Raw genomic sequence first — 14,895 nt, forward strand, 5'->3', positions numbered from 1 at the left:
ACAGCCAAGACAGCCGAGCGTGCATGCATTTTAGAAATGAGTGTGAAAAGCAATCAAGCTGTCGTTTTGAATTTACGACACGTCTGCTGACTCGTCAGTATGTTACCTAAAATTGTATGAAAAGTCAATATTCTCACTTACAGCAGATTGATTTGTTTGGTGCATGCACATTGGAGTACAGAACGAATGTAGTATTATAAGTCAAAGGCTGCAACTTTTTGAAACAAGTAATTTCAATTTTGCTTGATAGCACATATTACGGAAGTAGAGAGCCGCGAAACCCTGGGTACAAACTCAATAAACATAGATGTTCCTTGCCCAGAATGACGAAGTGCGCATATGGGGCTACGGGTGTTCCCCTAATCCAGTCCGCTACTTTGAGTATAATGCATGCTCTATGAATTAGAAATCCGCGCGGCGATATTGTACTAAAACGAATCCAAACGACGATTGACACATTTTCATATGCCTTCAATTTGATGGAAGACTCTTGGTAATCTGAAAAATACGTGTAGTGAGTCATGAATTGACGGCACAGTTGTCGGCGATATCACAACTACAGAGTGGTAATGGTGACGGAATATATTTATTCCATTGACCTTTTTTCAGGTCACTTGTCTGTTCACCCATTATCAGAGGAATTAGAACACCTGAGTTCTGTTTGTAGTGTGCACGTATACATATTAAGTACCGCCAGACTGGAGCCGTCAACGTCGTACAGCGATAAATCATCTTACGGAGTAAACGCCTGATACAAATCACTGTACAAGCCTGGCTGCTTATGATTGCAAGAGGTTCATACAAAGTTAGAAATACCTCATGCGACATCTTAAGGCCAAAAATAAACAAATAAATGGTGCTGTTACGATAACATAGTTTGCAAAAATAGGGTTGGTAGGTCGGCAGGAATTTTTTCCCAAAATATTTTTATGTTTAGATATGCATTTTCAGGGATTCAGGGCGATCAAACACTGGGCCACAACATTTCCAGAAAAAACGTATCATACATATGAAAGGAATAAAAACATGAAAGACGTCCTCGCTCAAGCAAAAATCAAATGCCAGGTAACGAACACGTGATTTTTCGGGGATTTTCTTTTTTTTACTTCCATGTTAACGTATACATAGCTCTAAAAAGTTTTGGATCGGCAGGCAAAAAATAGGGTAGGTCGGTTTATCAGGACAGGACAATTTTTTCTTTTGCCTAAGAATGATAAATGTCGAAAGAAGAAACAAGGGAAGGCTTGACTTTGATACTGCAGGAATTTGGAAAAAGCAAAAGTTATTTGCTAGCTTGTATAGTTTAAGCCTGTGATTTTCGTGTATTTCTTGCCATTTGCGTAAAAATATATAACTGAAGTAAATGTGATATGTGAATCAAGGACAAACTAATGCTATAGTTCAATGGGAAGCACATATTGATAATCATTTTGTTCACAAATCAGAACACTTCATAAGCAGATACAATAGCTAATTCCGAACGATGGAGATTTTGAATTATCGACTTAGGTTTTCAGCATTCTTAGTATGATTCCGACCACGATGGCAGACTCATGTGTCGGGGTATTTTGCCTTGAATTTGGCGCTCTTCAATTGGTGTTTTGACATTGGCCATGGATTATTGAAATTAGCACAACCATGAAGCTTGTTAGCATGATTGTATTTCAACTAACACGTAGATGATGATTATATCGTGTGATGTGCATAGCATGTCCTTCCCTCTATATATTGTTACATTGGAAAACATCATAAAAAGACGCGGCCATTTAGGAGACTTTCACTGAAAATCACACTGCGCATCATTAGCGACACATAAAATCGTTTAACCGGGTATTATCATATAAATACGTGGAAGCGAGACCATGTTGTGTGTTTTATTCATGTATTCAAAGGTTGATAATTTACATACAGTGATAGGCTTTGGTCACGAGTTCTATAGCGACACAGTTCAAACAGAGTTCATCGTTGTTTGTGTGTTTCTCTCCGACATTTCCGGGCTATCTTTAATCAGAATTACATCATTTGTGAGAGTCTCGGTCACTTTTCATATCGATTTTGATTTGTTCTGATCCTGAGTTGACATGGCAAGCTCTGACGCAAGACCACATACTTCTGACAGCAAAGGCGGTGTACCTGCTAAACGCCCAGATAGTAATGGCGGCCGACGTGGCAGTACAACGGCAACAAAGACTGAAAGGTAAGCTGTATACACGCGCCCAGTAAGGCAGTATCTCATTGAAACACGACCAATTATGTCCAGGTGTTGAGATATTTACATTGAAGTAGAAATTTCTCGATGTGATGACGGCAAAGGAGGAAAAAAATCATATTAACATAAAAAGTCTTAAGATATATATTGCAAGCCAAGAGACACAGTTTCACTATTTGACTTTGTGTCCTCAATGCTATACAGATGAGGTGACACTATCGCCCTCTATAGGTGGATGGCTGTTAAGGGTGAATAGTATTTTCAATTATTATCATCACAAGGGAACCCCATTTTGAGGATGTCCAAATGATTTTATTTGTTTCAAAAAATATTCACGCTTATTCAGGGAATTTCTCAATTACGGTTGATGTATATGAATAAAGTACGAAGAACTGCTAACCTAGGGTAGTACATTACAGCTGTACATTTTGCGTGCAGCTATATTTTTGAACGTCTATAACACTATAGATAGGGTGTTGCCAATGAAAAGTTTGGAATATTGAAATATTACGTATTTTAAAATGTCACTGTACGATTTAATGAATTATAGAAAGAATATTCAAGTCGCTCATATCGAGTCGCTATCTTCTTTATCGGAAGATGGAAGACGATGGTGTCATCGTAATTTAACGTGAAAATCACTCTTTGTGATGGGCCCCTAGGTCTTTTGAGCTTACTGCTTTATAATTACAATAATTTATGTGAGGTTGGATCGATTCAAAGGCCGTCGATTATTCAAACCACATGATTTTGCTTGTTCACAAATACTTCTTTTTACCTTAGCTTACTAGGCTGAGCGCTTGCGTTGCATTGTCCAGGAATTTAGGCTTATTCCTTGAAACCTCGAGTGGACGTAGTTGCCACTCGAAGTGGATGACGCACATATGTATAGACCGGTTTGAAAGTTAACTCCTCGCCGTTGTTAAAGTGGCTGATACAAAATGTAAAATGGCGCCTTGAAAGATAGATAAAGATGAACGAGTCGATAACTTGAATACCCTTTCAGTAGTAAATTTTACATTAGATTACTGATGTGATAAAACGCCCATCGCTGGCCGTGCAATATGGTATAGAGCAGATAGATCGAGCCCATGCATTCAAAATATCATTTTAAAAGTATTCAAGTGTAAAACTTGTGAAATAAGATTTCAAATCTGACTCAGTGTAAGTCGTAAGGCAAGTGTTTTGCTCTAGAAACGTGCACGGTTCAATTAGGCAACAGTAATGTATTACACATAAAGTAGATTATGAAAACCGTACACTGGTCACAGAAAACCAAAATACTTTCTCCTTTATCTTGCTGACAGCAATATGGTAAAGAAAGCGTTGATCGTATCTGACCGATGGGGACAATCAATTCATGGAGGAATCACCGATGCTCTTCATGTGGTGATAAAACTACTGCAGGACATGGGAATATCTATGCATTGTACAGCTTTAAAAGCAACAAAAGAAGAGGAAGCAGATGCAAAAAAACTTGGAGTGACTCTTGAACTTCCAACAAAGGAGGGCATATTCCAATTTAGAGAGCCAAATGGTGACTGGCTGCTGTGTCCTAATGAATACTATCCACAATTGGAAGAGTTGAAAAATGTCAAATTCGTGTTTGGCTTCAGTGCGTTCACCTCAATACCAACCTTCAAAATCCTGAGTAAGGTGTTTCCGAGGGCTTCATGCTACTGATCAATCTCTTTGATAAAGATGACATCACGCCTTTGATCGTTGGTTGCAGTAAAGAGGAACTGGAATTTCGAAAGCGAATCATGTCAGATGAATTTAAGAATGCAAAGTGTTCGTTTTCTGTTGGAGAACGTGTCCACGCGGAATACAGCCAGCTTTATCACAGCACCAATCAGCAGCTTCTTTCGCCGATAATAAACGAAGAATACTTAGTGCCTCCAAGATCAGATAAACCACCGATACTCAAACACGAAAAATTCAAAATTATATCCGTTGTCCAGGAATACGAGTTTGAAGACCCCGAAAAACTTGATGTTGCTATAAAGGCGGTAAACGAAGCAGCGGAACTCATATTTCAGTTCAACAAAACTCCTTCGGTATGGAAAATAATTGGAATACCACCAAGCAAGGAGAAAGAGGTAGAGGAGAAGCTGACACGTAGCTCAAAATTAAAGATCACGCCTAAAATCGTGACAAGTACTGAAGAACTAAACAGCGAACTGATGTCATCTCATCTTGTATTAATTCCGCCAGCTCCCACAAATTATGGTAACCTTACTCTGGCAGCTATGTGCGCAGCGATACCCGTAGTCTACCCTAAAAGATCTTACAGCAATGATATCGTCAGTAAGCACATTGATAAGCTCGAAGCGACAGAATGTGCGATAAATATGGATGAAGACCCAGAGGATTTGACAAAGCGAATAGTGTCAGTTGTAACGAAATACCCGACAGCATTTCAGCGTGCAGAGATAATAAGAGATCACATAAAGGAAAAGGTAGCCCAGGATCTGCGGAATAGCAATGGAAGTTTTGTTGCCTCGATAACTGCCGATATGCAAAGCACCTCTCCACATGTGGACGATCAAGACACAGAAACTGAATCTACCGTTGAACACAAAGGTACCAATAACTCATACAGTACAAGGTCTTTTGGGTGAATTAAGAAGTGTGTATGTATGTAGGGGTGTGTGCTTGTGCGGTAATATGCATCTTGAGATTGTCTAATAATATTGGATACAGGAATGCTTAAACTATTCACTACATGTTGCCTCAATTTTTAAATCTAAAGAATAAATTCTACGTTACACATATTGAAGGCTTTTGTACAGAATATCTGATAGCGGATTACTACTGAAGAATCATCCTAGGATATATAACTATTTTATGATCATACTAACTGCATATAGTACATCACTTTGTCGAACGTTCATGTAACATATCGTGACAAAATTTTCGAATTTCTTTATTTTCTGTTAAATATCTTCTTCGAATATTAATTTATCTTTAGGCAATGGCGCGAAGATTTCAGTCGAGTCAAAGGTCTCTGACAGAAAGAATGAAGCTGATGCGGAAAAGGATGAAGTTAATACAGGTAACACTTCCACAAAGGAAAACACTAAGGTGGTCAAGAAACTTCAAGTTTCACCATATCTCTACTGACTCTATTTCTGTAGCTGCTGTGATTGTCTGTAGAGTCTACTTAGACTGAGGCGCAAAACCGTTCTTTCATTAATTAGGCCTAGTACGATTAGCGCTCCAATTGTTTGATAAGGCAATCATCGTCCTTGTTAAAAAGAATTGACTGATTTGTTTCTCTGTTCATTGGTGATGGCTATAAGGATTCAGTGGGTAGCGACAAGTCCATAGCATCCAACAGAAAACATGGAATAGAGGTAGCAGAACAGTCCATGCAAGTATCACATCCGAGTAGCGATAAAACATTTCAAAGGCAAGAAATTTCGTTTTACAATGATCGTTTCTGAAAACGGTCATATTGATTGGCCAGTAACTCAAGAAAGATATATAACAAGTGGCTTCAGCGAAATGAAGCAATTATGACAGGATCACTCCATGACTCGATAGGGCGATCATTGTTACGCTTGTCTAGTCATGCAAACGTCTTTTATTTTCATATCAACGTGTCTGAAGGGAGACTGATTTTCTGTTATTCATGAATCACTCCATGACTTCAAATATTTTTTCCTTTCCGAAATCGATTTCAATAATTTAAGCCGATTGCAATATCCCTGGCTTGCTTTACACATTTTCATTTGAAGGAAATTTCACTTGTATCAATTCTAATTTCGATCAGATTTCGTTTCGGATTCGAATTCGAAACCACAACGTACGGCACCAAGTCATTAAGCAAAGGCATCACAGTCAAAACCGCTCGGTCAAATTCCCACTTTTAAAAAAACAGTTGTTTAATAGCAGAGATAAGTTGTTTCCATTTTCTGACTGCGGCCGCTCAGCACATTTTAGAGTTCATAAAGCACGAGTCTCGCACTAACATACTCGCTATCACACATCGCACAAAACTTTACCACAGCAATGAATACATCGCTTTATTGGCCAAAATAAGCATCGGGGACAATTCTGTCCACCAGAAAAGCTATCAGGAGGAAGTTCAGTAGATGTAGAAATGCACAATTGCTAAAATGCGATTGTCCTGAATGCTAGAGTACCTCAGATATCAAACACATAAAGATAGCATAATTAAAGCTAGCTAATTATTGAGAAACACATACAGAGAAAGAACGACATATTTGTACTTATTTTGAAATTATATTACTTTGTTTCAAGCTGTGACTGAGCTACCTACAGAAGAACTCACGGCAGGGAGAGCAGATGATAAGAACATTTATCTGGAGCATCTGTTGACCAAGAAAGTAAAGGTGTGTTTTTTCTGATAATGTATGCTCAGCACACAAGGGATATATATATATATATATATATATATATATATATATATATATATATAATATATATATATATATATATATATATATATATATATATATATATATATGTGTATGTGTGTGTGTGTGTGTGTGTGTGTGTGTGTGTGTGTGTATAAAAGGGTTGCTAGAGAAACGATTTTACGATTCCATCTCTACAACGTTGTATCGTAAGCCCCTGGACTCACTTGTCGAGTAGTCTCCTGACAATGGTGTCTATATATTTACATATGTAGACTTTACAAATCAATAGCGTTGATAAATATTTAAAAAGTTCCTCTTATATACTTATCAGGAATACAAGTTATCTGGTACACATTAAACGCTTTTTTGTTTATGTTTTTAATTTAATGACAAAAAACCGAGTCACTGTCGAAGAATAATAAGAATATGTGGTCAATAATACACTGTTACATTATTTCTATTGTCGAAATTCATCCCTACATAAGTGTAATCATATTTAAATATCATATATCTTGACATTTACTGTTAACTCTTACTTTAGGCAAAGCCAGTAAGATTTCAGCGGATGTCGGCAAGTCAAGGGAATCCGACAGGAAGGATAAAATTACAGAAAAAGAAGTGAATGAAGTCTATAAAGGTAATCCTCAACAGCGCAATAAAAGCCTTTTTTTTAATGTCCATAGCTGTTGATTCTTGTTTGAGGCATAAAAAAGGAGAAAAGGTCTCAGCGAAATCTAGCACATGCCACGGTTTTACTTGATTGATAACTGTAATGTATGACGGCGAACGAAAGTATCGTTTGGTGTTGTGACAAGTCTTACAAAGGAATAAAAAAATTGCATTTGTACTGATGAGATATTTGAGGCGGATTATCCATTATCTTTCATCTAAGTACAGGAATAGTTCTCTTCTTCCACTGTGAATTAGCAAAACAGACATGTCTGTTTTGCTAATTCACAGACGAAGAAGAGAACTTTTCTGTACTTTAATGTTAATGCTTCCATGATTAACACACATATTATCATTATCTTTCATATTCAACTGCTTAGCGTCAATTTAGACTTTAAAATGCATGTTTAGATGTAAAACGCAAATTTTCTACAACGTAATCACACTTGTTTATTCAGCAGCTGAGCAACCAGGTAGCGATGGAGACATGGCCGAGAGTACCTGTGATAAGAATTTAAGTAGTGGAAGAATTCGACGGAAACGTAAGTAGATCGATATATAAATAATTTTTTTTGTCGGCGACACTTTGAAGCCAGCATAGAACATTTAACACGATAGGAACTAATTTGGGATAATTGGATGGTGAAGTAATGTCGGTTTAATCTGCAAATATTAGCTCATCAGCTTTTCTTCTAATGTTACACAGTTGGTTTTATGAGTAAATTGTAATATTGCAACATTCAGCTATATATTATTATATAGGAACATATATTATTATACATCTACCATCGAAAACAATAGAATTTTGCGTGCGCTAAAAAGCCGCAAGGAACGCCCGTTCCGTAACACGTATGGTTTCAAGGCGCACCATCCCCTGCGGCTGTATCTGCGCGTTCACTGTTGAACGGTTTCAAGGGACTCATTGGACGAGTGCCAGAACATGTCTCGCGCGCTCTGTATGTACGTGTGTAGTGCACTCACACACTATCCAGAACTTGCAGAAGTGCGTCCGAGATAGCGTTCCACACTTGCGCTATAAATCGGAAGAAAAATTGTTGACAATGCACGAAAACGGTCATTACTCTGACACTTTGATGCTCCAGTCACAACAAACAAGATGTATTATATTAAGGTTATTACGAAGATACCGCAAAGGATGCAGGAGGACATTGGCGCCACGCATCGCCCTCCGCTTCGCGTCGGGCAATACGCTGCCATGCACCAATGTCCTCGTGCATCCTTCGCGGTATTTTCCTAATAACCTTATATTATTACTCTGAAATTGAAGTAATTTATATTAATATAGATACATGTAACCAAATATCATGCTCTACCTTTTGGTATCAAGCATTAAAATTTCCCACGGGGATGTCTATTTCTCACATTGCTGGCCACTGGAATGTGGGATCGACGGTGTGAGAAAAATCGATCCCGAACTCTCAGAAATCGTCCAACACTCTGCAGTATTATATATTATTGCCTGAAAACATGGGTTTATGTGTCCGAGAGCAGGTGACAATTTGCCCGACGCAAGGAGGGCAAATTATCTCTTGCTGCGAGGGCACATAAACCCATGTATTCAGGCAATAATGTTTTTATTACATGTCTCTTCGCAGTTAATGCTATTTGATATTTAGCTACGTGCAGGGCATTTTCAAGCAATTTTACCTTTAACGACCAGCATCAAACAGATTTTAACGAAAGTCAAAATAGCAGTGCGCGCATGGATATTTTACATCTAGCGTTGAGCGTCTCCTTTGCCGTCGAAAACGTCAACGATAACCATGGAAACGGGTTAGTACATCGTTAACCGGCCCGCTAATATCCCGGATGTTCCTATTCAAATCAATGCACTGATTTGCACTCACATCGAGGCATGTAATAAATACTACACGAGCTCTACTTGGATCATAAAAAGCGTTTCGTTCCATATTATCCAATGGTACGATAAGTAACACATGGACTGGAACCACAGAGTACGCAAGTCAGAATACGGGGAGGGGGCGCAGATGATAGCTTTGTCATGATTTTGGATAACTTTGTACGTTATTTGTGACCCCGCGATGGTGACAGAATCACAAAAACCAAACGTATTTTCCAATAACAGGTGAACATAAGCACCTTTGAAAAAATGGCCGATAGTTTTCTGTTGGACATCTCGTCCGTATTAGAAGTTGAGGTATCGGCAGCGAAACTCGCCTCAGAGATCGAGTTTAAGTGACTCGAAATACCTCAGATGGCCACGAAGAAGGATAGTCGCTGATACAGTTAAACATTCGATGTTTCCGGCGTGAACTGAACGCATTTTGTGGTCATGTGAGAAAAAGAATCTCACATTCGCCTGGGACTCGAGACAAAATATCCTCAACCTGTGTGAAAACTCTGATTTCAGGTCTTGGGGTGTGAAATTCTATTAATTTAATACCGATATATATATATATATATATATATATATATATATATATATATATATATATATATATATATATATATATATATATATATATATATATATATATATATATATTTATCCCCCCAAACGCTGTCAATTCTGGACAGGCCCACATCACTGGTAGTGATGCTGTGCCCCGGCCAGCTACAACACCAGCAAAATTAAGGAATACCCAACTCATGTCTTTGTGGGAGAAATGGGCCACCAAATGGGTGACCATTTAATGAGAAACTGTAACTGTAAAATACATCAAACAGGCCACTAATTGATGACAATGCAAATATAATATAAAACATGTGACCTTACAACAATAACTAACCTACTTACACTTGTGATAAATTAAAGTTGCAAAGATGAGATACATCACTTAGGCCACAAATTGGTGACCAATAAATCGACACACAAACAAATTTCCTTACAATGATTAACATGCTGCTAACTGTGAAACGATAAAGTGGGCCACAAATGGGTGACCAATTAACAGTCTACAAAGAATTCCCCTACATAGGTAACTCATTTAATCTTGCCCCAATCTTGTGGGGCCCAAACACAAATCCATACATGATAAAATGTGGTGGAAAGGGGAGGAGGAGGGCGTTGTTAAAGTTCAGATGAGGTCAAGCTGCCGAAATGGCAGTCTTGCCTGGAGGACGTCTCAGGGCAAAAGAGGATGGTACAAGCGCGGCGCTGTATAAACGTTTGCAGGAGATAAAATTCCTTACTTTTGTAACTTCTTATATATATATATATATATATAATATATATATATATATATATATATATATATATATATATATATATATATATATATATATATATATATATATTTGGAAGAATATTCACACTCTACTATATTCTGGTCATCGCTGTTTTATTCCACTTACCGAGAAGTTGGATTTCATCAGGTATTCTGTTGAAAAAATCAAGTAGATTGTAGACGTGTAAGTGTGCTCGACAAATAATTTAAATAACAATTGCTCACGGGCACTATAAATAACCATTAAAGCCAATTTTGAATTGCCACTTTCCAACTGAGCCACACATAAATGGCCAGAATTGCCATACTCTATATCTGTTGTAACTTTCTAATTTACTCAGCCTATAAAGTACGTTCAGCATTTAATGAAGATCAACACGAGCCTTACATTGTTCTGTTTTTGTCTGAATTTTCGTTTTGTAGTCATCTTCAACCTGTCAAAATTACCAACAAATATTTAGAGGTTATTACCCAATATCGCCTGTTCCTGTGTCGTATCAGCATGAGTGTCATTTGTGCTGCGTCAGACACGAGACGAAGTCGAGTGTCTGACGCAGCACAAACGACAAGAATGCTGATACGATACAAGGAACAGGCGATATTGGGTAATAAAAGATTTATCATATACCCATGCCCATAATTTTGGGAATTTTACTAATAGAACGAAAAACCTTTAATTTTGAGGCTTTACTTTATTACGCCTTGCGCATAAATATCAGAATGTTTATGTGAACAGGCTTCATTCATAAAGTATACGACGAAGATGTCAACATCACGCGCGACATCGCTGCAAATCGTCCATATCTCAATGAAACCCAAGAAGAAATACACCGGGATAATCGTCATACAGAAGGAACATTTTAAGATGCAATATGCTATTACAACTGTAACCGATCAAAAACTGCTCAGCTTTAAATCTATCCTGATTTCGATCGTCGTACGGCACGGAGCTCGCGCGGAGAGGGACGCCATTTTGTTAGTTTACCTTTAGAGTTGCCATGTCAACAGTCGTCGCGCGCGCGACATCGCTGTCACGCCACGCGCTCACTACCTGTTCGGTGGAGACCGTGCACAGTGCCGGCGCCGTGCGAACGGCAGAATGTTTGCTAGAACTTGACCAAAAAATACCATGGGAAAACTTTTCAAGACTCAACGTGATATTTCCGTATTTTGCAACCAGAAATACCCGTGTTCCTCGAAGCCCTTCAAGTTTTTACGTCGGCGACATCGCTTCGCAGGCGGGGAGCGGCAGCCATTTTGTTGTTTACGTTGTTTACCAACAAACTGCTAATGTAGTTCGGTAAAACTCTAAAACTGACTACGTGCATATCTCGACGTTTACCGTGAAATATCACGGCTGATATTTTACGGTGAACGTCACTAGGATGTAGCAATATGGGCATGGGTATATGATATATATAACAACCAGATCAGTAGAGTGCGCAAATGTATTCATCGGTATATTATATCTATATATATATATATATATATATAATATATATATATATATATATATATATATATATATATATAATATATATACAAAAAAAAAATCAAAATGTCGCCTATAAAACAAATATTATTTATCAAATTTTATCACCGTCTACAAATAGAATGGTACGTTTTAACCATGAGAGTGTTGCTAAGAATCCTTTCACTTCTTTTCTGAAGATTGCAGGATAAGACTTAAGTAACAGACATGTTACTTTGTACTTGAAATAAATTGAATCCGTGGCAAAACGCGTCCAACGCTTTTCATTTGGCCTCGCATTTAAATGTAAAAAGGGATAAAGACACCTTTTCTGTTGACGATAAAACGTAATAAAACGCTAACTTGTCTTTAAGCCTGTTTTCGTTACTTTGCTACGCATTCCGAAAAATTATAACAAAATAAGGGTACCCCTCTCGCCAAACGGGGGTCTAATTGCGTCCATTCGTTTCATCGTGACTGCCAATAAAAGTACTAGACACTCGAAGCAAAGATTTTCAAGTGGCTATGCCTAGGGGAAAAACAAAAAAGCGGCACTTTTTTATTTTTCCTTTCAATGCTTTTCAAATGAAAACTTCATCTTGCAGTGTATATAGGACGTTCCGCCCACTGTTCATGTACTGTATGAGATTCAGTCTCTCTCTGTTGTACGCCCAAGGTTCAATGTATCAAGCATAAAAACCATTCAGTTTGCAACAATGTAGCAATCTAATTAACAAGTACAGACATGCTATTAAAGGTGTCTATCGTTCACTGCAGAGTGCGACATTTCGCAAACAGCTTAGATCAGATCAGTGCGAAAAACAACGATTAGCGGGTTAAATTGGTTGGAGGCGTGTTACCACATCATAATAACGTCGATGTTCTATTATGTTGGGCGGTTTTTCCGTAAAAACACAAACGCATGTGCGCTGTTTTTGCAGGCATTGTAATTTAAAAAGAAAAAAAACCAAAAGCTTGCAGTCCGCAAAATAGCGCATCTGGTATGTGAAGGGAGAATCCATTGCGGCAAGTCTGCGTCTTGAGTTGAAATGTGCTGAAGTAGAATGTCACGACCGACACGCGCGCGTGTGTGTGTGTGTGTGTGTGTGTGTGTGCTGTGTGTAATATGACATGTTGAATAGTTCGGGTATAAGTAAAAAACCTGAAGAATGTGTTTACTAGTAAATTCTTTGTTTTGCGTCCGCTCTTCAAAGGTACGTGTACGTTGTAAGTGGTAAACACATCCAAAACATTTACAGGTTCAACAGCAATTTTCTACTGTCTAGTATGTTTTAAAGGCACAGTAGCTGTAATTTTTGAAAATATTTCCAGTATTTTTGTTCTGTGTGTTACCTACAGTGTCTTCTACTCCCTACATGATGTTAATGTGCCAAGGATTCAGCTTGTCACCACAGTCAATATATGCATTACAAGCAATATTATTGTTGACAACTGACTTTTAGTCCGGACTAAAAGTCAAATATCAACAATAACATGGCACTGTACAAGCATACATACTTTGTTGAGAACCTCTATACTTGGCACTCGGGCATGTTTTAGTGAATAAACAAAATAGAAGTTGTTGAACAGGACAAAAAATAGTGAAATAATCATCAAAAGTTACAGTTACTGTGCCTTTAACCTCGTAAAAGCTAAGCAATAATGTCTTGTTCAAATGAAAACTTCACACCTTCCTCGAAAACCTTAAACAATCCTTGCGAATGGATGCGTGATAAATAATTTATTCCTGTTGCCTTTCAAGTTCACCTGACTTAAAGGTTATGACCTTGGAGTCCCCCCATAATTTGAGCTCGCGCCAACTGACACGTTCGAGGTATCTTTTAAAAATGTTCTCGAACTAATCTGGGTGCAAACGTATGCAGGGTGTTCCTTAAAGTGGTAACTTCCAGGGGTATTTTTAGACATTTCGGCAAACAACTAATTTGCTCAACGCGGCAAAACAATTACGGTACGGTTGGATAGGAAGTGGCTGGCTGTCTGACGTTGGTGGCGCGGTGTGTTACCATATTCGAATAAAGTCATTGTTCTAATTGTTTTGGGCGTTTTTTCCGCAAAAAAAACACGTAAACATACGTATTCACCATTTTACACAAAAGACAAAATATATCAAAAATGGATTGCAGCCCGCAAAATAGTGCATCCGCCCGGAGTTGAGTTTTTATTGGCATATTTATTTCACTGTTGTCAGCCCGTTGGCTAATAATGCCCATCCGCGGACTCCAAACTTGAAGTTTTAATTTTTAAAAAGTGCATGGTAAATTGGGCTGGGGGTAATAGCGTTTGACCTCACCCCACCCCCGGTCGCTAAACAGAACTTTTTTGAAGTGCTAAAATCCGACCACTTTTCAATATCAACAAACGAACGTTACCAACGCTCGGGAAACTATACAATGGACACAATTGCACGATGGCGAAAGAGTACCGGTAGCCTCTGCCTTGGGCTGGCGTGGTACATGCCAAACTGAATTATCAAAATGTGCGACTTTGAGCAAAGTTATCGAATACAGTCAAGCCGTCTCTCTATGTAGGCGCGTCTACTTGACGAGTTTTAATTACGTCCCTTAAAGTTGCAACACTTTTTGTCAGTCCCACGCGGCGTCAGTTCCGGACATTTCATCATCAGAATTTTAAAGTTTGCTACATTCCCTCGGCCAATTGAGACAAAATCTTCGATAGAAAAGGCTATTTTTCATGCCTGGCGCTACAAGTTGCATCTTGGGTCAACCCCATCCATCGTACCACCTTTGCAATCTGTTGAAAACAGTGCTTATTTTTTTCAATTTGGTGGGAACTCAATTTTAAGTAGCACAATGTCTGCGTAAACAAAAGTGGCGCGAATTATTTGGATAAATATAACAAGTTTTGCAATTAATTGTTACATTGTAGCAAACCTATGTAATTAAATGTGCGCACAGTTAATGTACTTTTGAT

The 14,895-nt window shown here is 38.2% G+C and overlaps 1 protein-coding gene and 1 long non-coding RNA gene across 2 annotated transcripts; both read left to right on the top strand.

The window, feature by feature from the left end:
* Nucleotides 1-1,902: 1,902 nt before the first annotated feature.
* LOC139129379 (uncharacterized) lies at nucleotides 1,903-4,830 on the top strand. Its single transcript, XM_070695013.1, has 2 exons — nucleotides 1,903-2,197; nucleotides 3,517-4,830. The coding sequence occupies exon 2, from the start codon at nucleotides 3,883-3,885 to the stop codon at nucleotides 4,828-4,830; it is 948 nt and encodes a 315-aa protein (XP_070551114.1). The 5' UTR covers nucleotides 1,903-2,197; nucleotides 3,517-3,882.
* Nucleotides 4,831-5,178: 348 nt separating this feature from the next.
* On the top strand, nucleotides 5,179-7,231 carry LOC139127115 (uncharacterized). Its single transcript, XR_011550929.1, has 3 exons — nucleotides 5,179-5,264; nucleotides 6,476-6,567; nucleotides 7,136-7,231. It is a non-coding gene; the product is annotated as an uncharacterized lncRNA (long non-coding RNA).
* Nucleotides 7,232-14,895: the final 7,664 nt, after the last annotated feature.

The sequence above is a fragment of the Ptychodera flava genome, chromosome 3 (assembly GCF_041260155.1).
Source record: "Ptychodera flava strain L36383 chromosome 3, AS_Pfla_20210202, whole genome shotgun sequence".
In the NCBI taxonomy this organism is placed as follows: Eukaryota; Metazoa; Hemichordata; class Enteropneusta; family Ptychoderidae; genus Ptychodera; species Ptychodera flava.